General features: G+C 41.1%; 1 protein-coding gene across 1 annotated transcript in view; it reads left to right on the top strand.

Annotated features, from left to right (window-relative positions):
• Positions 1-24,846, top strand: part of PCCA (propionyl-CoA carboxylase subunit alpha) — a 300,137-nt gene that overhangs the window by 4,183 nt on the left and 271,108 nt on the right. Inside the window, exons 2-4 of the mRNA XM_072849938.1 lie at positions 3,728-3,805; positions 7,361-7,408; positions 7,503-7,571. Coding sequence (XP_072706039.1) covers positions 3,728-3,805; positions 7,361-7,408; positions 7,503-7,571 — 195 coding nt within the window. The remainder of the gene's footprint in view (positions 1-3,727; positions 3,806-7,360; positions 7,409-7,502; positions 7,572-24,846) is intronic.

Below are 24,846 nucleotides of genomic sequence, written 5' to 3'. Positions count from 1 at the left end.
AACTCTGCATCTCCATTTCAACACTAAGACCTTTTTCTGCCCAGAAAGCTCAGTATCAATGAGTTCTTTACAAGATGACCAGTATGGCAGGGAAATATCTTTCCTTAATGAGGGACATATAAACCTTAAATACACACATGTAAGCCATCTCTAAATAACAAGTTAATTTTATATTTTGCTGTTGTGTGCTGTGTCCTTAAACCACCTGAAGAGATTTCCTAGGGCTGCACTGGGTCCCTGGGAGGCAGGTTCTCTGCTAGGCCTCAAAGTGGCAGTGCGTGGTGAGCATACTGTTCTACAACTTGCTGTGTAGTTTGATTTATATGAAGTCATTTTATAGCTGTTACAGCTGTTCAGGTTTGAGCTCAGTTTGGCTACTGTGCAATTAATAGATAAAGCAGGATGCTTTTCCAAAATACAGTACTAACACTATCTGGTTTTTGATGATTCAGTAGAGATGGGGAAACTGCAAGCCAAACTCAGAAGTCCAGAGTTGAGCTCTCATAAATGAATAGTCTGTGTTCTTGGGCTTTCAAGAGTCAAAAGCTTTATCAAATTGAAGTAACAAGTCATGACAAAAGTAGGTTATACCTGATGTCTGCCCTTTCCTAGTCTTGCAAGATACAAAAAAGTCACTAGCCCAAGCTGAGCTCTCTGGGCTCTGTTCTGAGGAAATTTTTATGTTGGGTATAATGCCTAGGGCATGTGTGGTTTTGGGGAAGCAGCCAATTAAGAATCTAGCTTGAGGGTTAGATTGGTGTGTCTGGGTTGGTGGTTTGAGAGTTCTTTGGAGGTTTTGGTGTAGCTTTTAATGAACCTACCTATAGCAGGAGCTTGGAAGCCTGGGGTAGGTGACACCTGAGTAGCTGTCAATTTGGAGATGGCAATTTAGCAGTGTTCCATTGTGGCCCTAGTTGTGTGTTATTTACAAAATATCTGTTTTTTTTAAGTACTTATTCAACTGCTCATAGTGACTGGGAGCAGAGCACTAAAGATACTTTTCTTGAAGTGGATTCTAGATTAAGCAAGCTCTTAAACCTTAGTGTATACTGGTACAGATACATATAAAACGCCACAACCCCTTATTTCCAAAACTGAATGGAGGTGGAATTTAACATCTGAGTTGAGCAATATACTTCATTTGTGTTAGGAAATTTTTCCATATGTATTCAAGTCAGAGCTGAACCTGGTTCTCTAAGTGATTCTTGTGTGTGTGGAGGTAGTTAAGTTTTTAAACAGAGGTGCATAATTAGGTTAGGTTATTACAAGATTTCTTTAATGTGAAATCTGTCCAATTCTGTAGTGTAAAAACAGAGCTGAGTGTGGTTTAATGCTTTTCCAGTTTTTTAATTGCTTGGTAACTTTACTCTTTCTGTATAAAAGTTTGAACAGGGCTTTTTTCAGGATGGCACATGGCTAAGATTTTGAAGCTTAATGCTAACTAATTTTCCCATCATAGCCTTTCCTTCCAGTTTCCATCTGTGGCATAAATTTTTCTGGCTTCTCATATGCATTCAAAACTAGCTTTATATAAAAGGTGTTTACGAGAAAGCTCAGAAGCTTTTCCTCCCTTGCCCCCTCCCCCAGCTAACTGCAAGTATTTAGATTAGCCCTGCTGACCCTTAACAAGCACTTTCTTCAATGAATAATATTAACTTGGTGGAGATTTTTTTGTCCTGCATGACCTTCTTCAGACTATTTGCAGTCCCACAAGCACTTCTGCCAATAATGTTTGAGGGGAGAGGGACTCAATCTGCTTAACTGTGTGTACTCTGGAGCAGGGGAGTATACTCTGCTTCTGCTATAGCTATCCTTGCTCCTCCCTCCGACAGGATCTAGATCTCAATACAGTTACTGAAGGTGTAACAGTCCTGCTGTAGACTTGGGATAATGACCAGCTGGTAGGTGTGGTTGCAGCTGGCAGAATTTGGTCCTTAACTGTCTCTTCCCTCTTTAATGCCTGAAACAGCTTGTACTGTCACATCATCAGATGAAGAGTATAATATACCCCTGCAAAAAAGAAACCTCTGGTGGTTTTGATTTTAGCACATCAAATGATTTGCAGTTCAGGTTGTTATTCTGGATTTTATTTTTGGAGAGTGAAGTGAAAAAATGAAATAAGCAAAAAAAACCTTGCCAAAACAAAAAACTGAGTGGGAGAGAACCCAGCATTTTAAACAGGGTGGAACAGTTGCTTTCCACTGACTTTTTAGTTCCAGAATAATCGAGTTTATCTGGATTACCTGGGACAGTGTATGCTATGTCTGCCACTAGTGATTGGCACCTAAATGGTTTGTGAAACAGTAGGAGCTTTCTACTTGTGAAGCTTGGTTTGAGCTGGCATGAGGTAGTGTGCTCTAAGGCTTCCTTTTAGTGTTCTGTATTACAGGACTTGTATTGAAATCTATTGTTTTTCCTTTATAACATTATAATATCAGCTGCATTACAAATGGGATGCCCTTCTCAATCCTGGACTGGTTTCTGCTTTCTGTGATGCAACATGAAAAGTATCTTCAAACTAGATCAGGCTAGAGAGCTATGTAGGGAGTGTTCTCATTCTAGTTACTGCCAGCCACTAGTAGTTCAGAGTCAGTGTGAGCTTACAGTAAACTTAAGATAATTGAAAAATTGACAAAATTCTGTGCTTACTACTGATGTGGAAGGAGCAGCTGAATTATCTAATTAACCTCTTTATATGAACATGTACTTCTTATTTTTTGGTCTCCTTTCTAGTGTAATCCATCTTCATAATTTTCAGTCTTTTCTCACAGGAGAGCCTTTACTGTCTACTAAACTTCTTACTCAGATTTCTGCAACTTCTGAAAAAAATTATTTCAGACAGAATTGACAGGTTCTGAGTTCTGGCAGTTGCCAGTTGTTTGGTGCTTCCTGCTAGACAATATTTGGTATTAAGGCTTTTTACAGTCTTTTTGATTCTAACTGAGCAAGTGTAGCTTTCCCCAAGTTGTCTGTATTGATGCAACTTTGGTGTGGGATTATTTATCTGTCTGATCATTTTTGTTTATTGTTAACTGTAAATGCCATTATGTTGTGAAAGGACTTGCTTGCAAAGTACCTGTCTGAATCTCCTTGATACACTTGCAAATTTGCTGTATCATCTGTTATGTTCTCTTTGAAATAGCATATGTATGATTCCTTTCCTGACATATCATGCAAAATTGTTACGCTATAGGAGCTAAGTCTCTGGAGAAGTTGGTTCAGAGCAGAAGTCTTGGAGAAAAAGGAGTCTTCCTCAGACCAGTGTTGGGGTTGTGGTGGGGAAGACTGGGAACCGAACTAGCATCTAAAGTCTGTTCTACTTTTGCTTTCCATACTGGCCCAGTCCATTACCTGCTCTATTCCCAGCAGCTCCCTAGCAGTGAAGGCCTCTCCCCATCCCCAGTATGTACAGACGCATGCATGCTCTTCTGAGAACTTCTTGGTAGGTGTTCCTTGGAACAAGAAGGAAAGAAGACATTATAGTGGAGAGTTTATTAAAAATCATTTATACCTAAGCTAATGACTTTGTATCTGGAGCTTCTGAATTGTTTTTGGTTACTGTTTGAGTGTGTGCTTGGGGAGGGCAGATCTTTAAGCTTTCATCCAATTGGTGGGGGAATGGAAGGATATGGAAGAGTTTCCTCAAGATGTCAGTATATGAACTGTTTTTATCTTGCTGGGATACTGTAGCAGGAAGAAAACGTTTAACTCCCTCTTTCTTCTGTAGTGTGAAATGCTGTGTTCAAGATGGTGCCTTATAACTTCACATAAACTGTATTCATCTGTGTATGATCCAAATGAGAAGGTAAGTAGTATGGTGCATGTTTTCTCTTTAGCATTTTACTGTACCACTGACATTTGGCTTTTAAAGCTATCCTCTCCCCTGTGCTGCTGCTGACAATGGTAGTTCTCCTAGTATAACCCCTGTACAGTCACTGTTTTAATAGCATGTTTTTCTTCCTTTTTTTAAACCAAGAAGGAAGTTGCTTTTGCAGTATACTTGTCAAGGTTGGATACTACTTCAAGTGCATACATTAAAAGGTTGGATAAGTGGTTATGAGCTTGGGAAAGTTACATACTGGCCTGATCATGTTATAATTATGAAATGACTATTAATATTTTGCATGGTATGGGAGGTATAGACCTGCTAAAACATCTGGGAGCTAGACTAGCCAAAAACTTTTCATAGAAACAAAAGTATGCAATAGTGGCAGCAGGTGGGTGATCTGACATGGGGGTGAGAACTTCAGAGCTTGGATAAAGATGGGCTGTTAAGGCCTGCAGAGAATAATAAATCCTCATGTTGGGACTTGTGCAGTAGCAATCTCAATTTGCAGTTACTAGCCAAGAAAAACTTTTCTTGTGGGAGATTGTCTTGGCATGGCCTCTAAAGTAAAACACTTGGAAAAATAATGTGGCTAAAGGTACGCTAGGATTGAAGGGCAAGAATGCCTACAATTCAGGACTGATAGGCTTGCCCTTATATACCAATGTAGAAGCAATTAACCGTTAGTGAAATAGTATTCAAGAACAGGGGAAAACAGTATGTAGCTAGAACTGTGGCTTGAAGTCTTCTGAAGAAATGTGTATTCTTAAGGTCCTTGTTTAATCAAGGTCCCCTTCCTTTTCTAAAGGCATAGTTATGTTTAGACAATGTAATTGGGTATTTGGTTTCTCTTAACTAGGAGCTATATCATTCCAACCAGTGACTACTACAGATAGTTTAAGCTCTCTTCTACTTTTTCATTTCACTGCCCCTTCCACTGTCTTTGTAATGAGAAGACTTTCATATCAGACCTTTTAAAGCTGATTAGTGGAAATGACAAAGAAATGCTGCATGTTAGTTCAAAGCAGCATGTGGGTTTTTTTTACGTGCTGCACTTGAGACTTGTCTTTAACAGCAGGAGCAAAAGTCCAGTCTGTTCCTGTTACTGTTTTTATTGCAGAATTAGAAAATTAAAATTAATGTCAAATATTCGTAACATATTGATACTGAGTCTTGTCTTGCACTGTGACCATACTTGATTGATAAAACAACTCTTATATACTGAGAACTAAATTGATGAAGTATTTGAGTTGTTAAACTTTTCAATGCCAAGTATTTGGGAGCTTTTTTTATTCCCCCTCAAGCCTGTATGCCTAAAAACCTTCAGGCACCTAGAATGCTGAAATTTAGATTTAGAAACAATTTGTGTGAGCATGTTGGAAACCTTTCAGTGTTTTTCACTGGGTTTTAGACCAGGTCCCCAGCTAAAAAAGCTCTCCAAACAAATTGCTGGCTCCTGTGGTGTTCTTACAGTATTTGTACCTCTGATAATTGAGCTTGCTTAACGATATTTAAGATCCATCTTTTGAGTGGGGTGGAGGTGTGCCTGTGTACTAGGCAGTGGTGTGCATTCCTCAGCAGGTCTGGCTGAATTTACCATATAAGCTTGCTGCAGCTCTTACCTTCAGGGTTTTCTTGCTTAATTTCTGCATGTTATCACATGGTAGTATTTTTAAACTGGTCATGTGATGCCAGCTCAGCCCTGGCTTTGAAGGAGTAAATTTGGTCAAGGGCACCTTGAGTATGTCTGGAGTAGGGGAGCAAACAATATATACCCTAGTCTGTCAATAGCAATTCCTGTTGGGGTTTTACAGTGTTCCTTCCTCTCCTCTTATACCTGTGTATCCCTCCCCAAATTAACTAATGACTGGAGGGGGTAACAAACAGTTTCATTGTTGCAGTGGCAATACTTCCTTCCCCCCACTCCCTATGAAAAACCCCTGTTTGGTGTAGGGGAGGGAGAATAGCTATTGAATGTCTTAGGGTATAGTTTGATAAACCTAATCTGGTGTAACTAGGCTGCCCCCGAAGGGGAGAGTCCTGCTGGTTCCCTATCCTGTTTCTTGATTTGGAGTGTGGGAGGCAGAGTAGGACTATTTGACTAGTGTGTTGAACTGATGTGTCCTGAAGCTGCATCCCTGCTAGGTCTGATGCATGGAAAGCAGTGGGGGTGAGTGTGAAAGGCAGGATTGTCCCTTTCAGTAGCAGCCTGTGTTTACAACCAAGCATGTGCAGTATCAAAGTGCACCTATATATGTAGAAGCAAGGCCAGTGACAGCAATAATCCTTACTCCCAGCAAAGAGATTTTTATGCTGAGCAACTCTGTTCCTCTGCCATTCTGCCACTCTTTCTTAATGGGAAGTGTTTGTCTAGGGTTTAAGGCTTATTGACTTCTGACAGCTTGTTATCTGCTTCTTACAGGCATGATAGGAGTATTGAAGGTATATTTATACTTTAAGTGCACCCCAGTGTGAAAGGTGGCAGTGAATTTCAGGGGTGTACTAAATTTGATTTGCTGTTCTGTTGCACTTTGGTTGCTATTTAGTATTGAGTGTGTAACAGTGTCATGATGGCAATGCAGGATTTTACCAGGTTCCTCACATGAGGCTTAGATACAAAGAGGCGCCCGGCTGGTACAACTTGATAAGCATGCCTGTACAGAGTGGGAGTGTTGGTCTTTTACCCTTCATGCCCTAGGCAGAGAGGAACCTCTCCTCCTTATGATAGGAATGCCTTTTAAAGATCTCCCATGACAGATGAGTATTGTATTCCAGGTCATCTGTGCTGGTTAGAGGCACTGACCACAGGTACCTGCTAGCATTCTCCAAGTAGAGGTAAAATCAGCTAGGTTTAGGTTTTATACAGGCACTTTTCCAAAGCAGGTTTGGGAACTTTCACAGGGATACTGCAGTGTGACAAGGACAGTGATGCTAACTTCCAACAGAAGGATGGTAACACTGGCATGGGTGTCTGCTCTGTGTCTAGCAGAATGTAGGTGTAAACTTTTAAAACATGATCTTTAGAGTACTGCCATAATGTGAGGTCCTTCCCTTTGTGTAATTTTAAAAAAAGCAGAGACCTGGGAAGTACGGTAAGTGTGCCTCCTTTGAATACCTTCTGTGCATTGAAAAACATGCAACTTAGGCACTTGTAGGGTAGAGGTTGTTGGTGTGTATTTGGCAGTGCTTATGAATGTCTCTTCCCTGGACTTGACTGTCTCCTAGAGCCTCTGTAGAGTTCCAGATTCTGCACAGTGCATGATAAGGAGATCCAGGGAATGCTGGTGTGAATAGTCAACACCTTTTCCTTCTGAACCTGTGTATGTGCTAGTTAGATCTATTATAGCATACCTTTTATGTTATACCATCATTGTTAAATTGGCAGAATGCTTTTAAGAGTAGGTGATCTTGGAGTTACAAGGTCATGGATAAACCAAGGTTTTAGTGGAAGTGGAAGAGAAAAGAATGCTTGTTACTGGAGGGAGAAAACGTGTTTTGTTCATCTCAAGATTCTTATCGTTCTTTTCCCTTCAGACTTTTGAAAAACTCCTTATTGCCAACAGAGGAGAGATTGCATGCCGAGTAAGTATGTAATCTTTAAAGTTTTTTCTTTTTGTAGTTAATTCTTAAACTATTGGTATTTAAGTATTGATAATTGTCACTTCTTATGTGGTAGGTCATCAAAACATGTAAGAAGATGGGGATTAAAACAGTTGCCATACACAGTGATGTCGATGCCAATGCTGTAAGTACTGCTTCAATTCAAATGGTAGATGGGATCTTAGTAATTCAACAAGACTTGCAACTGTTATGCAGGCTTGTTGATTACTGTGGTGGGCATGTTGGCAATTCTGAAGTATCTTTGTATGTGTCCTTTTCGTCCATGTGCTTGAAAGGAGGGAAGATTCTGGGGGGGGGGGAAGGATTGGACAAGTATTTAGCATGTACTTTGTGTGAACTCTTCTGTGTTTTGCTCATGTAAATGTTACCTTGCTTTTCCCTGGATTAAGGTAGACAGTAACACCTGGTAGATAAATGCACCAAGTGTAAGAGTGGCAGTGAAACCTAAATTTTGTTTTGCTAATGTACACAAAAAAGGCAATGAAGAATGGATCTTAGGAGATGGTATAGAACTTGGTATAAATTGTTCCTGTGCCTCGTAAATCCAACTCATTGCTTCCGACTTCCCAGAGGAATGCCCTTTCCTACCAGGTGTGCTGAACAGGCCTACTGGAGCTGTTCCATTTGATGAGGATATTGAGGTGCCTTGAATATTTAGCAGCATGGCAGGAAGGTGGTAAAATGGCTGTCTAGACAAATCAGGTATTTGTCTAGCTACTTGCCCATTTCAGGTCTTGTAGTCTCTTCTTTACTTAAGTCACTTGTAGCAAAAATAGGAAGACAATTTCCTTTGTGATATAACAGCAAGTGTAGTCATACTTGCGTATCCTTGTTGACTAGAGAGAACATCATATTATTCCTTGCCTGCAAGAACTACTACAGGAGAAAGGACTGGGGGTGCCCACATGTCCCAGGATAGTTTGAAATCTGGAAGGGAGTTAAAACCCTGTGTTATGACTTAATAGAAGAGGTCTTCAGACAAGCTATCAGGAAAAAAATGGATTTTATGCAGGACAGGACTTGTTAATATAGGTGGCGGATTGCTCAGCATTGAAAAACTGAAGTGTGGTTGATGGAATCTGAAAGTAGTTAGAACTTGGTTGTTTTCAGAGTTAAGTGAAAGGTGAGAACTGTTGGGCATTTTGGGCTTTAACAGTGCTTTTGTTTGAGTCCTCTTGTGGTTCTAGTCCTACATGACCAGCTCAGTTCATATAGGGTAGAGCAAGGGACTGAAACTGATTTTCTGAGACAGGACAAATGCCCTACTGCTGGATTTCTATGCTGAGTAGTTCTTTCTTTTTGAGGTGAATGAAGAGTATACTTGGTCTGGATTTAAAGTGGTAGCCCTAACTGGGAGATTATAGTAGCTTGTGGATGCTCAATGGACTGTGAAACAAATTCTTAATGGATGGGTGTCGGACATAATGATAAATTCTAATTCTTTTGTAAGCCAAGGGTTAAGTGGATATACATACAAACTACTCTATGATCTATGATCCCTCTGGTAAAACTGAAGCATGCTGATGGGTACTTGTGTTCCATCTTATGTATATGGTATCTGCTTTTAGGATAAATGGATTTGCTGTTTAGCAGCACTGCATAACCTTGTTTGCTGGCATGAATTCATTCTGACAATAGACTAAAAAGGCTGTTTAAAAAGAGGAAGCATGTTCCTTCACCAGTCTGTAGTGGACTTGAGAAAATGAAAGCAGTAAGTAAAAACCAAGATTGAAGAACATAATGAGGAAATAAGAATGACAGGAAAAAGTACAACTCGTGACCTTAGGGAAGGGAGTACAAATAGTGCATTACAGAGAGGAAACTGAAAATATAATAGCTACTCTGCTTCAATTTACAGTGCTGTCTTAGCTTTAAAATACAAATAGGGTCTTTAATTTGTAATAGTTCATCAGAGAAAGGAAATCAAGCTAGTATGTCAGAAATGAATTAATATACTCATAGCAGTTCATAAAGATAACATTGAGTGTGTTAAATGAGATGCTGACACTTTGAGTTCATGAACTAGAGATGAGGCTCTAAAAAATGCTGTAACAGTGAAATAGTGTCTGCTTAGCTCTTTGGATCCTTACTTATAGACTGATCAAACCTATCTGTACAAGGTTAAGCATTAGCTGTGTGCATTGAAGAAGCCCCAAGTATTTAAAGGAAAATGAGAGAAACACTGTTCTGTGTGCTTAAAATAGGGTAGTGGTATTAAGTCTAAGCAACATATGTATAATTAGACCAAAAAATTAGTTTATATCTACCATAAATCCTTTAATTACTACCTTGAGTGCTTGCACTGGGAAATAGTTTAACTAATGTCATCTGTCTTAATGACTTGGATACCTCTGGTTGTTCATTGTTTGTGGAAATGACCTGGCCATTGCAGTGATGCATGTGACTGCCAGTTTGGACGATCTCCATAGATGAGTCCAGAGGCCAAATTCTTTGACTGTATTGCTTACCATAAAGTAACAAACCACGTTTGCCCTATGTTGTTAATTTGTGTTCAGGTTCCATTAACAGCTATCTTCTTGGTTATACCAGTGGTAGCAAAATCTCAAACACTCTGAAATCAAACTTGGGAGCTGATAAAACCTGCCAAATGAACGTCTGTCCTCATGTAGCTGGGAGAAACCTGTTTGCTTAGTGGTGGAATGCTATAAAAGAGTTGCAAATATTATTTTGATTTTGTGCTTGATGGAATTAAGCAAGACATCCCTCATTCCTTCAAGACTTGTACTGCAAAGGCAATGAATATCATAGGTAGCTACCCTGATGGTGATGGTCATTGAACCAAAGGCAGGAATAAATGTAAAGGTAGGTGGATGAACTAGTTGCCCATCCCAAAGCTGCTTGTCTTTACTAAAAATAGTGGGACCTGGTTTTAAGTGACTGGAGGAGGTAGGTATGCTTTACAAAAATATTTTTAAAGTGTTTAGAAATAGCATTAATTGGAGTAGGTAAATTTTCTGTTTAGAACTTAGAGTAACATTTAATGTAGTAATAGCCCCTTATTTATTACATTACTTGTCATCTTTGTAGTTACTTGCTGAAATATGGGTAGTCTGATACTCTTAATACTAATTCATTTTTAGAAATAACTGTGAAAGGAGGGCAAACCAGACAGTGTTACATCTCTCTGGCTTTCCTTTCTGTCATACTCGTTGAAAACAGAACTGAAATTGAAGTGAAGCAGAGTTCCTTCAGTGTGCTCACTAAATATTTAAGGGGGGAAAAAAACAATTGCAAGGTATTGAGCAATTCGGGCTCTTCAGTGATAGCTTCTAGTTTATTCCCAATCCAGTGTCATAGGTGTAAATGATCCAAGCAGGCATTTTCACTGGTGCTTGGATAGGAATGGTAGACATAGTCAAAGGCCAACGATTTTAAGACTAAAGATACTGTAAAACTCACTAGTGAATAATCTTATCCTATAACTTTATTTTGGAAAACTTTTTTGTTGAATATTCAACTTCTCTTTCATTTTCTAATGTTAAAATTCTCTGAAATCCTTGTGAAGTTTACAGTGCTGAATGAAGTTTACAGTAGCTGAAATACATATAGACTTTCAATTAAAATACCTCTTCTTGTTTTTCAGACTTGGTTTCTGTAGAACACCATGGCAAATGTCTTGAGTATGCTGTTAGAGTAATATTCATTTTGACATACCTCTCATTAATATATAAAATTAGTAACTAGACTATAGCAGTACAAAGAAATTTTCATTTCAAGAAATTAGAACTTTGCTGTTATGAGCAGGAAGCAGCAGAAAGGACTGTTATAAATTGGGAAATGTGTCAAGAATTGTACAACCTGCTGAGAGCCAAATAAAGCTTACCTGAAGAAGGAAAATACGAAGAACAAAATACTGTTTTGTGCTTTCAATTTGAAAAATGGCCAAAGATCTGAAGGATTTCTATAGGTTAAAACTACTAAGCTGATAGGGAGGGAATGCTAACAAAGCTTAAAATGAGGTGAGTGACTTCAGAGTCCGTGTGTATTAATGCAAAACTACAAGTAGCTGGAAATGGTATTAAATAGTGTTGGTTTACATTTACCTTTGTGGAGGTGGGAGGGGGTGTGAATTGTGGAAAAAATTATGTCCAAAGTTATTTATGCTGTGGAAGAGAAGTTGCTGCTTTAACAATTGTCCTGAAATAAAATCATTGTGGTGGTAGGGGAAAACAGTCTGACAAAATGGCTACTGAGACCCCCATAGAACGTACACTTGCTTATGTGGTGCTGAGTATGTTGAGAAAGGTAGGTCATAATGGATGCTTTTTAGGGTCTTGAAAATCCTGGATAATACTTATTACATCTGTTATTTTGGGGAAAGTGGAAGAAATAAATTCTATATTGTTCAAAATGCTGATTTTTTTTTAACTTCAGAGATTGGCTTGCAAAGCCCTAATTCTTTACACTTGGATAGGTAAAGTGGGGAATGACCAGTAGAATTTGGGAATTTTTTTAATTGAAACATCTGGTGGAGTTATTTTTGGGATGAGAAAACAAGCAAAGACATTTTGGCTGAACAAGAGTAATCGTATGTACTTTTTCCCCCTGAACTGATTGGAATAGAGGGTTAAGATGAAAGAGCCTCCTCAACCATAAATGTAACACTGATGGTGCAAACATTGTCAAGGAAAGCTAGAGAACTATTGTAATGCCTAATGTAATCAGCTAAAAGTATGATAAATGAAGAACAAGCTTTCACTAATTGGATCTGAACAAAAGAAGGTATAGCATAAAGCAGTGAATGAGATATAATTTTATTTGGCATTTTTTAACACAGCAGGGATTCTGTAGCCATACGGAGCAATGAACTATAAATGACTGAAAAAATCCCATGGGAAAATAATGTATACTAAAACTTTATGGAGTAGTGGACAGTTAGTTATACTTCTTTAACATAGGTTTTTTTCTATCAGTCACTTAAGACTTCAGGTATTATTGTATTAAATTACCTTAAGCATAGACATTTCCAAATGTTCTTAACTTTTGCAGATCATCATCTTATTCTGTTGGATAGTATAAAACCAAAAATGATGCAAATGCTTTTATTGATGTAAAAGTAATTGCATAGAATTCAGCTGTTCTCCAGAAACCATAGTATTCTGAGTGATGGAAAATGGAAAACATAAAATGACCTAGAAATGGAAGATCTATATTCCATTCCTAACTTTATTTTTTTAACCTTGGAGTCTGAGGCAGTATTTGAGAAGGAAATTGGGGGGGAAAAAAGCTGATTAAGCTTGTAAGTGTCTATACCAAGTCTGTATTGAGCTGAATGAATTCGAGTGAAGAAGTTGAGCTTTTGACTGAAACAATAAAAACTGAATTTTACTGAAGACTTCCCTGTAGCTTAATGGGATGCTGTCAGGTTCTTTTGTTCTTAAGAAATCCAGTTGGCAAAAATAAATATCGTGGGGGAATTTGGCATTTATGTTTTAATCTAAAAAAAACCCTTAAACTTCCATTTTTCAATATAATTATCCAAAACCGAGGAGTTTTCTTTACTTGCAACTAATTTACAAATACAGAGGTTTTAAAATTTGTCCAAACTCTCATTTACTTTTTTTGCTGTTTACTTTAAATATGCAAAGCTTTCTTCCACAATCTGCTACAAAACTAGAAATTCAGTTATTTTGACAACTCATTGCCTCCCAATGGCACTTCAGGAGTTTGTGCTCAGATGACCTGCAGAGAGATCTAATCCAAGTACCAATATGAAAAGGAAACTAATATGTATTTAAACAAGACATTAAAATGATTCCCAGACTGTCTAGTGTATAGAATGGACTCTTTGCCTCCACATACTGTCTGGAAGAACTCACTCTTCATGAATGGTGTTGTTTCCAAGGGATGCAGAATAGGAGCGTGCCAGATCATGCCAAGGAAACATTAGGATCAGGTTTGCAGTTGGTGTTCTGTTCTTCCTTCAATGCATTTACCTTTTGTTTCAAAACCAAGACAGCATGCTGCTTCTTTCTTCACAAGAGATGGTGGAGGTGATATCACTTGATAGGGAAAGGGGACAGGATAGTAAACTACTGAACAGTTATGTAAAGTATAAGAGATGTAGTGGTGGTCATCCTGTGAAGACTCAAATACCTCTATGGAAGGAGTGTGCTTTTGTTCAAGATTGTATCTTTCTTGCCAAGTATAGTTTGCTTTTTCTTTTTAAAACTGTATCATTGCTTGTAAGCTGAGTGGATTCATGGAGGGTCCTATTGATGAGGAAATAACCAAATTTTCATTGGCTGTGAGGAGCAATGCAAGCTTGATCTGCAACTCTGAAAGTTGGGGAGCTCATCAGAGCTCTTGGAGTCCTAAACTTTCAGCCTGTTCTCCAAAGACTGGCTGTGCATTTTAATCAGTGATAGGATGATGTCAAATGCATATATGACCTTTGGAATGGGGACAAACACTTAGACTGCTTTGTGTAGTTTGATGGCTAAGCTGAAGTGTTGCCTGTGTTGGATTCTGGTTGAAGCTGTAATATTGAGTAGGAGAGGAAGGGCATAGAATAGAATGCTTTAAGCATCATGCTGCAGGACCTTTTGGGGACACTTCCTTGGAGGTGGTAAGTATGTGTTGGAAAGAGGGAGTTGAACTCAGATCTTTTGACCTTTGTGGGGAGGGTTATTTAATTACCAAGCTGATTTATTTTAAAGTTAAATATGTGGATTAAAATTAATTTATTGTCAAAGCTTATTTGGGGGAGGTGGCTGTTGTCAGAAGGTGTACTGAATTGTCCTTGGGGCAGGAAAATGTGGAAGCCCAGTCAGGAGTTAGCTGTGACTTAAATGTGCAAGTGCTCAGCACTGTGGAGAGTAGAGCAGTGGTTCTGTGGGTGCTGATAACTGTCTACATCGGTAGGTAGTGTAGAGTAACAGGAGTGGATCTGTAGAGTGAAATGGTTCATGCTGAAGACATGGTGTTCTTGCTGCCTGCCTTTTAGCATCTCTGGTTCTAGTCTGGTGCTAGGGACTCTGTGCCTGCTAGTGGTGGTTTGATATGCTTGCTGGACTGCATCCCTTGGTCGAGTTTTGACTGGAAGATACCCAGTTCATGTGCTTTGAGACTGCTGTGTGTTGGAGGCAAATGTGTTGTAAGTGGGGATGCTGAGAGATTAACTTAAAAAAATGCGCTCCTGATTTGAACTTAAATGCTAATGTACACTTACCTGAAGCAGCTCTAATTGCTTGCATGGTATTGCCCTTCTAGGTCCTTTCTTGCTCTAGCGCTTTTCTGACCTTGTACTGGGCTGTTTCAGTGCTCTGAACACACCAGACACCTTATTTGTCAAGTTAGTTAACATTTTTTCTACTGATTTAGTATGCTAAAATATTTCAGTGGAGTGTCTGACAGATGCTGGAGCCATGTATGGAAGCAAGATGAGTTGGGAGTAGGTCAGCCATCAGTTAAACTGACTTCTGTTGCCTTGCTGGCTGCAGGGCTCTGACTCTGTGCCCAGAGTTCCAGGGTTGGGAGAGATGTACAGGCACCTCGGTGATCAACCTTAAAAGTCTAGGCAACAGGCTGAGCAGGGCTGAAGTCACTAGGCTTTACTTGTTCTGAAGACTTGCCTCTCTTTCTTGGGCAGCAGGGGAAGAGCAGGCAGCTCCTTCCTTTGAAGCAATGAGTGTTTGCTGAGGACACTGCTTTAAATACTGTCATTGGTGCTCTGGATCAATGGCTTCTGCTACCATAATGCTGGCTCAACCTTCTTGTGCTTATTACAGTGAATTGCCCCAAGAAACCAAGTGGGTGTACACCTGTGGTAGCCCATCTTCCTTGTGTTAGTCTCTAGACCTTTCCAGAGGTGGTGGTGGAAAGTGCTCTATGTAGTAATTTTCATGCAATCAAACATTGTCAGTGTGACCAAAAAAGATAGAGGAACATGGTATAACTAGGAGAGGTGCTGCAGCAGCATGGTTTCCTGCTGCCTCACCCCCTTGGAGACGACAACAGAAGGTCCTTAAACCCCTTCTCCTTTGAAGCTTTCTGAGTGTCCTGCCTTTCTCCTGACTTCATCCTTCACTCAGGTCCTCAGCAGCAACTGTTTCATTGTGCAGGTTTGCATCTGTTCCTCCTGTGATTTATGTTGTCCCAGCTGTGCTATTTGTTATTAGCTGTGGTTGTGGACATTCAAAAATGATCTGTTTTCAGGCAATATTCATGGGTGATGCTATTTGGTAATACTATCTCATTTCTTGTCTGTGTGGGTATAAATACTGGTCAGCAGGCCCTGGGCTGAATTTCCCTTTACTATTAGGACAACTCCTAGACAGAGATGGGACCTGAGGCAGATTTTTTGTGGGCAATGTTCAGAAGTGCTTGGGAAATGGCTTCTACAGCTGATCTAAGACTGCTGCCTACTAAGAGTAGTTCTCTCCCCTTCTTATCTTCTTATCTTTTGTGTACCCGACACATTTGTTGGTGCTACTGCATGTGCAGCCTTTTGTTAAATGGATCCAGGCTGCTTAACTGAGAACAGTGAAAAAAATGAAAGAAATGTGGATCAGTAAGCTGATGTGACTCCCTGCATAGGTTAACGAATGCTAGAGCTAATGCCATCAGGACATGTTGTTGGGGACCAGGATAAAGGAGGGTACCTGATTAACCTTTTGAGAGGCAGTGTAGATTTAGTGTCTTAAGTTAGTATGAGCCTGTACCCCTGATACTGGCTTCCTTCCCTGCTCCCTTTTGCCCACATCCCCCAGTGGTGGTGTATGTTATGGGGCTATGTGAAGAACTGGATCGGGAAGCAGAACCATCTTAAGCTCCTTGTAAGGAGGGTTGTATTTAAAGCCAGATATTGTCAAGCTTCACAGCTAATAATCAAGGAAAAACAGCTGCAGGGTGTTGTTGGGTCTGTGTCTGACAGGCTGTGGTTCTGTGGATGGGATCCTGGTGTTCTTTTTCTAGGGAGGCGTGTTAAACAAGGAGCTGAATTACATGAAGTGTCTGAAAAACTGAAGATTGGATATGTGAAACAAAGTGAAGATGTAATAGGGAGAAGGAAAGAAATGTGATGTTTGGGGTATAAGTTACAGGTATGGATGCATATGTCACTTATGGGTGTTGTGGTTTTAGGTTATACTCTTTTCCTTGTTTTTAAACATCTGTCTTGTTTACTTTCAACAAGGTAGCACTATAATTTAAAAAGGATGAGTTTGAGACCCTTTTACTTATTACCACTGAATTGTCTGTAGATAGCAACTAACATCCTTTAATAGTTGTTTCAAACAGATTGTGATGGTGGTTTAATTAAACACAAACCCCCAAACCTTAGCTCTATCTTCCTGTCCTGGTTTCGGCTGGGATAGAGTTAACTTTCATCCTAGTAGCTGGTATAGTGCTGTGTTTTGGTTTTAGGATGAGAATATTGATAACACATTGTTTTAGTTGTTGCTAAGCAGTGCTTACACTGCTCAAGGACTTTTCAGCTTCCCATGCTCTGCCAGGTGCACAGAAGCTGGGAGGGGGCACAGCCAGGACAGCTGACCCCAACTGGCCAAAGGGCTATTCCATACCATATGGCGTCATGCTCAGTATAGAAACTGGGGGGAGTTGGTTGGGGAGCAGCAATTGCTGCTTGGGGACAGGCTGGGCATTGGTCAGTGGGTAGTGAGCAATTGCACTGTGTGTCACTTGTTTTGTACATTATTTTATTATTTTCTCATCCTCTGCTGTCCTATTAAACTGTCTTTCTACCCATGGGTTTTACTTTTTTCTGTTTCTCTCCCCCATCCCACGGGGGGAGGGTGAGCAAGTGGCTGTGTGGTGCTTAGTTGCTGACTGGGTTTAAACCATGATAGTCCTTTTGGGTGCCCAATGTGGGGCTCGAAGGGTTAGGAACAGATCTGACCAGAGCGTGTTAAACCAAATTTGTTGTAAGCATTCTTTGTATTAGTTTGGTAGCTGCTGGTCACAATGTTGATTTACTTGTTCTCAGAGTTGTGTTACGTAACACCTTACTTGCTGTATATACTGTTTATCAGTATTTATGTGCTATTTATCACCTCTGGGAGGTGGATTAAGGTTATTGCTTTGGTGTATTGTGTAACATTGGTTTATGGTATGATAAAATTGTTGGTTGAGATCGGGTATTTGTACTCAGCATTGCAGTCACCTCTGTACTTTGGGAGCCATCCACTGGAAATTATTAATAATTATGCTTTTTACCTTTTCTCCTCAGAGCCAACCTATGGCTTCCTCCATCTTCCCCTCCTTCTCCAGGCTAGTTACAGTAGCTCTTGAGAATTTTTAATATCCTTGGGATGTTCAAACCAGCATGTTCCTATTGCTACAACACATGAATGTGTCAGGTCTTGCTTAGGGTTAAACAACTATTTAAGAACACTGTGGCTACTCCAGTCCTGGCGACAGGCACCATAGCTGAACCAGAGAACCAACCTGTGCTGATATCAGTCACCTCCATACACAAGAAGAAATCTTGGAAGTGAAAATCAGCTTGTTTAGTAAGGTATGAAGAAGCTTCTCCTAAGAGGGAGCAGGAGGAAGAAGCATACTGGCCTGGCAGTGAGGAGACAGACTACTCTAAAACAGGGCCATCACAAGAACAGGAGGAAGAAAAGGAAAAATTCCCTGCTTCCTCCCCCCAAGGAAGAACTCAGTGGAAGGGTTCCTCCTCTTCCTCAGAGGGAGAGGAAGAACTCATAAGAGACAATCCTTGAGTGAGCTGTGAGATATGTGAAAGGATTTCAGCCGTTGCTCAGGTGAGCACATTGTCACCTGGCTGCTCCAGTGCTGGGATAATGGGGCCAGTAGCCTGGAATTAGAGGGTAGGGAAGCCAAACAGCTGGGATCCCTTTCTAGGGAAGGGGGCATTGACAAAGCAATTGGAAAAGGGGCACAGGTCCTTAGCTTCTGGAGGTGACTCCTGTCAGCTATGAAGGAAAGGTATCCCTTCAAGGAAGATGTTATGTGTCATCCAGGCAAGTAGACTACCATGGAGAGAGGTATCCAGTATCTGAGGGAATTAGCTGTGCTGGAGGCGATATATGGTGACCTGGACAACAAGCAGTTATCCAAAGATCCAGATGAAGTCTGGTGCACATGACCTGTCTGGCAGAAGCTTTTATGGAGTGCACCAGCATCGTATGCCAACTCATTGGCAGTAATGACCTGGAAAGATGGAGAGGGACAAACAGTGGATGAATTGGCTGGTCAACTCTGTCAATGTGAAGAAAATATTTCTTCCTCCCTTGTCTCAGCTGTGGAGAAACTGTCCCGGAAGGTCCAGCAGCTTGAAGAGGATAGGTCCTACTCCCCACCTGTATGGACCAATATCTCAGCCATTAGGAGTCAGTGGTGTTCTGCTTGAGAGAGGATATAGAGGGTACACACCATGGGGGCACCCTGTGGTTTTACCTGCATGACCATGGAGAGGACATGAGGAAGTGGGATGGAAAACCTACCTCAACCCTAGAGGCACAGGTATGTGAGTTGCAAGGAAAAACAATCACACAAGGGGGTTCTTCCAGGAAAATTGCTGCTCCAGTTTCCAGTGGACAGTTCCCCAAACAGAGTAGAAGGGCTGATCTTACTCCTGATTTTAGTGAAGAACTCCTAACTTTTATGTATGAGAAGTATGTAATGAATACTATGAGCAGGACTAGAGGGGCCCTGCCTCCAGCCAGGTGGAGGAAAGGGACAACTCTGTTTATTGGACTGTGTGGATTTGATGGCCTGGCACATCAGACCCACAGGAGTATAAGGCTTTAGTGGACACCAGTGCACAGTGTACCCTAATGCCATCAAGCTATACAGGGGCAGAACCCATCTGTATTTCTGGAGTGACAGGGGGATCCCAACAGCTAACTGTATTGGAGGCTGAAGTGAGCCTAACAGAATGAGTGGCGAAAGCACCCCATTGTGACTGGCCCAGAGGCTCCGTGCATCCTTGGCATAGACTGCCTCAGGAGAGGGTATTTCAAGGACCCAGAAGGGTACCGGTGGGCTTTTGGTATAGCTGCCTTGCAGACGGAGGAAATTAAACAGCTGTCCACCTTGCCCAGTCTTTTGGAGGACCCTTCTGTTGTGGGGTTGTTGAGGGCTAAAGAACAGCAGATGCCAATTGCTACCATAACAGTGCACTGGTGGCAATATCGCACCAACTGAGACTCTCTGATTCCCATCCATAAGCTGATTCGTCGACTGGAGAGCCAAGGAGTGATCAGCAAGATTTGCTCACCCTTTACCAGTCCCATATGGCCAGTGTGAAAATCTAATGGAGAGTGGAGACTAACACTAGACTATCATGGCCTGAACAAGGTCACACCGCTGCTGAGTGCTGCTGTGCCAGACTTGCTAAAACTTCAATATGAACTGGAGTCAAAGGCAGCCAAATGGTATGCTACAATTGATATTGCTAATGCGTTCTTCTCAATCCCTTTGGCAGCGGAGTGCAGGCCACAGTTTGCTTTCACTTGGAAGGGCATTCAGTACACTTGGAATCGACTGCCCCAGGGGTGGAAACACAGCCCTACATTTGCCATGGACTGATCCAGATGGCACTGGAACAGAGTGAGGCTCTGGAACACCTGCAGTACATTGATGACATCATTGCATGGGGCAACACAGCAGAAGAGGTTTTTGAGAAAGGGAAGAAAATAGTCCAAATCATCCTGAAAGCTGGTTTTGCCATAAGACAAAGTAAGGTCAAGGGACTGGCACAGGAGATCCAGGTTTTAGGAATAAAATGGCAAGATGGATGTTGTCAGATCCCAATGGATGTGATCAACAAAACAGCCATGTTCCCACCAACTAGCAAAAAGGAAACACATGCTTTCTTAGGTGTTGTGGGTTTTTGGAGAATGCATATTCCAAATTACAGTCTGATCGCAAGCCCTCTCTATCAAGTGATCCGGAAGAAGAACCATTTCAAATGGAGCCCTGTGCAACAGCAGGCCTTTGAACAAATTAAATGGGAGATAGTTCATGCAGTAGTCCTTGGGCCAGTAGGGGCAGGGCAAGATGTAAAAACGTGCTCTACACCGCAGCCAAGGAGAATGGCCCTACCTGGAGCCTCTGGCAGAAAGCACCAGGGGAGACTCGATGTTGACCCCTAGGGTTTTCCAGTCAGGGGTACAGAGGATCCAACCCCTGCTATACTCCAACTGAGAAAGATATTGGCAGCGTATCCTCCTCGAAGGGATTTGAGCTGCTTTAAAGTGGTTGGTACTGAAGCACAGCTCCTCCTGGCTCCCTGACTGCTGGTGCTGGGCTGGATGTTCAAAGGGAGGGTCCCTCTACACATCATTGCTGACTGGGTTTAAACCATGACACCTCCAAACTTGTCTAGTTCGGGAGTGAGTGGAGAACCAGGAGTAAAGTCATTGTTTAAAGGTCATCTCTGGATAACAAGTTCTTACTGTGAAATTAGTGTGACAAAATTTGTCACATTCAATTTCTTAGAATGAATGGATTCTTCAAAGTTGAGTTTGGAGACTATAGGCCTATGTTAAACTATTAGAGACATACAAAAATACATTTAAATCTAAATTTTACAAAAAAATTCCTCTTAATTCTTAAGTGATTTCTTAATATATAAATCTTTCACTTTCTTGGAGACAAGATGCTGTAGATAACTAGACAGTAACTGCCTTTTTTCCCCCCAGTAGGAAACTTCCATATTGTTTTTGTTGAATTAGCATGCCTGCATGCGTATGGATGTTCTCCTACTAGCCAGACTGATCATGTCTCACAATTAAAATATTCCCTAAAATGGAGTTTATTACCATGAAGGCCTTGATTGAAACTCAGGTTTCTGTCATAGGTTGACAGGAAGCACTTGTGAGTATGCATGAATAAGGACGGACTGTGGAAAAATCAGATTATGTAGGAGTTGATCTGAATTTATATTTCTTGCTGGTAATAGGCCTTAAAATATAAAATGATATGATAAAACTCTTATTCTATCCTGAAACTTTTTTTGTGTCTTGGCCAACATGAGTGATAAATATTATGACATACCTCATTTTTAGTTTAGTACTTGTCTCTAGTGTCTGGCTAAAGCTTAATCTTTTAGGTCAGTATAGTCAGCCTTGAAGCCTGATTTCAGATCTTCATTGGAAATTAATGTAGCAGTTCTTCTAAATGATAGTGGCAATTATAAATGTTTGAAATTTGCTTCTGAAAAGGAGTTTTCTGAAACAGCTTACAGCCCTGGCACTTCCTTGATTATTTTTCAGCATGGATTTATATCCTGAAATATTTAAACAAAATAACACTGGTTGGTTTGATTTTGATTTAAAAAAAAAACCAAAGCAAACCCCCCAGAATCCTGTGGAAAAAACACCCCTTGCCTCTGTGAATCATATATTTAAGAATTATCATTAAAATATGTATTTATCATTGATCTCACAATCTTTACAAACTTCACTTATATCAACAAGAATAATTCCCCACACCAAAATCAAAATATCATCACAATACCAATGAAAGTGGACAGTTTACACACAATCTACCCCTTGTCCCTTCACCACAGTTACAACAACAGAAATTCCATTCTGTTCTTTGATCTCTAGCTGTGTTCAGTCCATGTTTTGCCTGTTGCCTCCCAATTATTGTTATCTTGAATTCCTCATGTCCTATGTTGGGTACCAAAAAGGGCTGTGGTGGGTTGACCCTGGCTGGATGCTAGGTGCCCACCAAGCTGCTCTATCACTCCCTTCCTTAGCTGGATGGGGGAAAGAAATATGATGAAAGGATTGTGGATGGAGATAAGGATTGTGTATTGAGATAAGGACAGGGAGTGATCACTCACCAATTACAGTCACAGGCAAAATAGACTTGACTCAGGGGAATTAATTTATTACCAATCAGAATAGCGTAATGAGAAATAAAACTGAATCTTAAACACCTTCCCCCCCCCACCCCTCCCTTCTTCCTGGGCTCAACTTCAATCCTTAATTCTCTACCTTCTCCCACAGTGGCACAGGGGGATGGGGAATGGGGGTTGTGGTCAGTTCACGTCTCTGCTGTTCCTTCTTCCTCAGGGGGAAGACTCCTCACACTCTTCCTCTGCTCCAGTGTGGGGTCCCTCTGATGGGAGACAGTCCTTCACAAACTGCTTCAGCATGGGTTCTTCCCATGGGGTGCAGTCTTTCAGGAACAGACTGCTCCAGTGTGGGTCCCCCATGGGGTCACAAGTCCTGCCAGCAAACCTGCTCCAGTGTGGGCTCCTTGCTCCACAGGTCCTGCCAGGAGCCTGTTCCAGTGTGGGCTTCCCACAGGGTCACAGCCTCCTTTGGGCACATCCACTTGCTCTGGTGTGGGCTCTGCAGGTGGATATCTGCTCCACCATGGACCTCCATGGGCTGCAGGGGGATAGCCTGCCTCACCATGGTCTTCATCATGGGCTGCAGGGGAATCTCTGCTCTGGTGCTTGGAGCACCTCCTCCCCCTCCTTCACTGACCTTGGTGTCTGCAGAGTTGTTTCTCTCACGTATTCTCACTTCTCTCTTCTGCCTGCAGTTGTACAACAGTTTTTCCCCGTCTTAACTATGTTATCAGAGTTGCTACCACTGTTGTTGAGTGGCTCGGCCTTGGCCGGTGGTGGATCCATCTTGGAGCTGGCTGGCATTGGCTCTGTCGGACACAGGGGAAGCTTCTATCAGCTTCGCACAGCCACCCTTGTAGCCCTCCTGATACTAAAACTTTGCCATGCAAACCCAATGCACTCCCCTGCCCCCAAACCAAGAAAAAACAACAAAACCCAAACAAACCAACCACAAAAAAACCCCTCCAAAACAAAACACACACACCCCCAGCCTTCATGTATCTTGTTTAATATAGGGGAAGAATGGTAGTCTGTGTTTGAATAGTTGGTGCAAGGTAATAGGTATACTTAGTGGTGACTTGGATTGATAGAGATGCATGTATTCTGTTTAGATATAGTACCTTTTTTGGTTTCTGTCTCTGTCTTGCTGTGCTAATCAGGCAATGCTCTGAATTTCATTCCTGGATGTATAGCACTGCATGAATTCTTGCAGTCCCTTTGTAGGTGGTGTTTAGTATCTGCTCATCTGTTGATCTGTAATGTACAGACCTTGTAAGGTAGGATGCTGGCAGTTCTTAAAGCAAAATAGTTTTTAATGTGGGCTTAGCTGTTGACAAACTTGTGACATGCTGATTGCTCGTGAAAGCGTGTCATCTCCCTTGTCTGCTTTCTGTACTAACGGAACCTCACTATCCAGGAAGCATGTCTCCAAGACTGACCTCTTATCATTTTGTTTGGATCCTTTCCCTTCCATATGTAGCTTCCTGAAGCATAATGAATGAATCTGAGAAGCAACCATAGATTCAGTGTGGCACTGATGGTACCTGTTGGGGGCAGTGAATGATAGTGCTTTGGAAGGGGGGAATAGGAAAAGGGGGCACAGTTCTTCACATCCTTTCTTCCACCTGAGCAGTCTGACTAAAGCTGTATGTACTCTTCCTTTTTCATCTTCAAAGACACTTTTTTGCAGTAATACAAAAATCTTAGTCTCCACTAATGCCTGTCCTAGAAAGCCTGTTAAGAAACCATAAATTTGCAAATCATAAATTTGCATAAAATTGCCTTTGCATTTTGTTTATACTCTTGGATTATAACTGAGTACCATAGTTCTCTTTAAGTGCATGCAGCCGTCAGTGCAATGAAGACACATTGAGCTTGGGTCCCACAATAACACAACTGTTGGAGAACCCTGTGGGAGAGAATCATAGAATCATTTAGGTTGGAAAAGACCTTTAAGATAATTGAGTCCAACTGTAAAGGAATAAGCAATGCGAATGGAAGCGGAGGCAACTGTGTCGAATTGCATAGAGATAATATCCCAGTTAGCAATGTGGGATGGTGGTGCACGGCCAGTGATTGCAGTTGGTTTGTGGTGCTGTATAAAAACAGGTGCGACCAGGGGATCTGTCAGCTCTTGTTGGTTGGCACATTTTGGCAGGTTCTTACCTGTTACAGGCACTCTCTCAAGGATCAGGTGACCTGCCTTAGTACAGATATTATGGTCATATTTCTTTACTTACCTTGGCAGTGGTTGTCTCCTGAGAACAAAAAAAAGGCAGTTTTAAGTTTTTCCTGTTGAGTGGCTTCGTTTGTCATGTGGTCCCACACAGTGTATTACTTTTCCAGATGTGTGAAACTGAGTGCTTGGTATTTAGACTACTTTCTAATGCTCTGTCATGACACTGAATAGTGGAGTTCCTGAAGGATGTCGTTAAAAGGCTTGTATTAAGTTCTTTTCACATGAATGTTTAATGGCTAGTTAATGAAAATATGTATGTCTTGGTATTAACTTAAATAAAATGTTCCAACTGTTCTGAACAATGCAGGTGCATCCGACTGTCATATTTCTATTAGGAATTAA

The sequence above is a fragment of the Ciconia boyciana genome, chromosome 1, assembly GCF_034638445.1.
Source record: "Ciconia boyciana chromosome 1, ASM3463844v1, whole genome shotgun sequence".
Taxonomy (NCBI): Eukaryota; Metazoa; Chordata; class Aves; order Ciconiiformes; family Ciconiidae; genus Ciconia; species Ciconia boyciana.
Note: the sequence above shows the minus strand (reverse complement) of the source record. Positions and strands in the feature narration are given on the sequence as shown.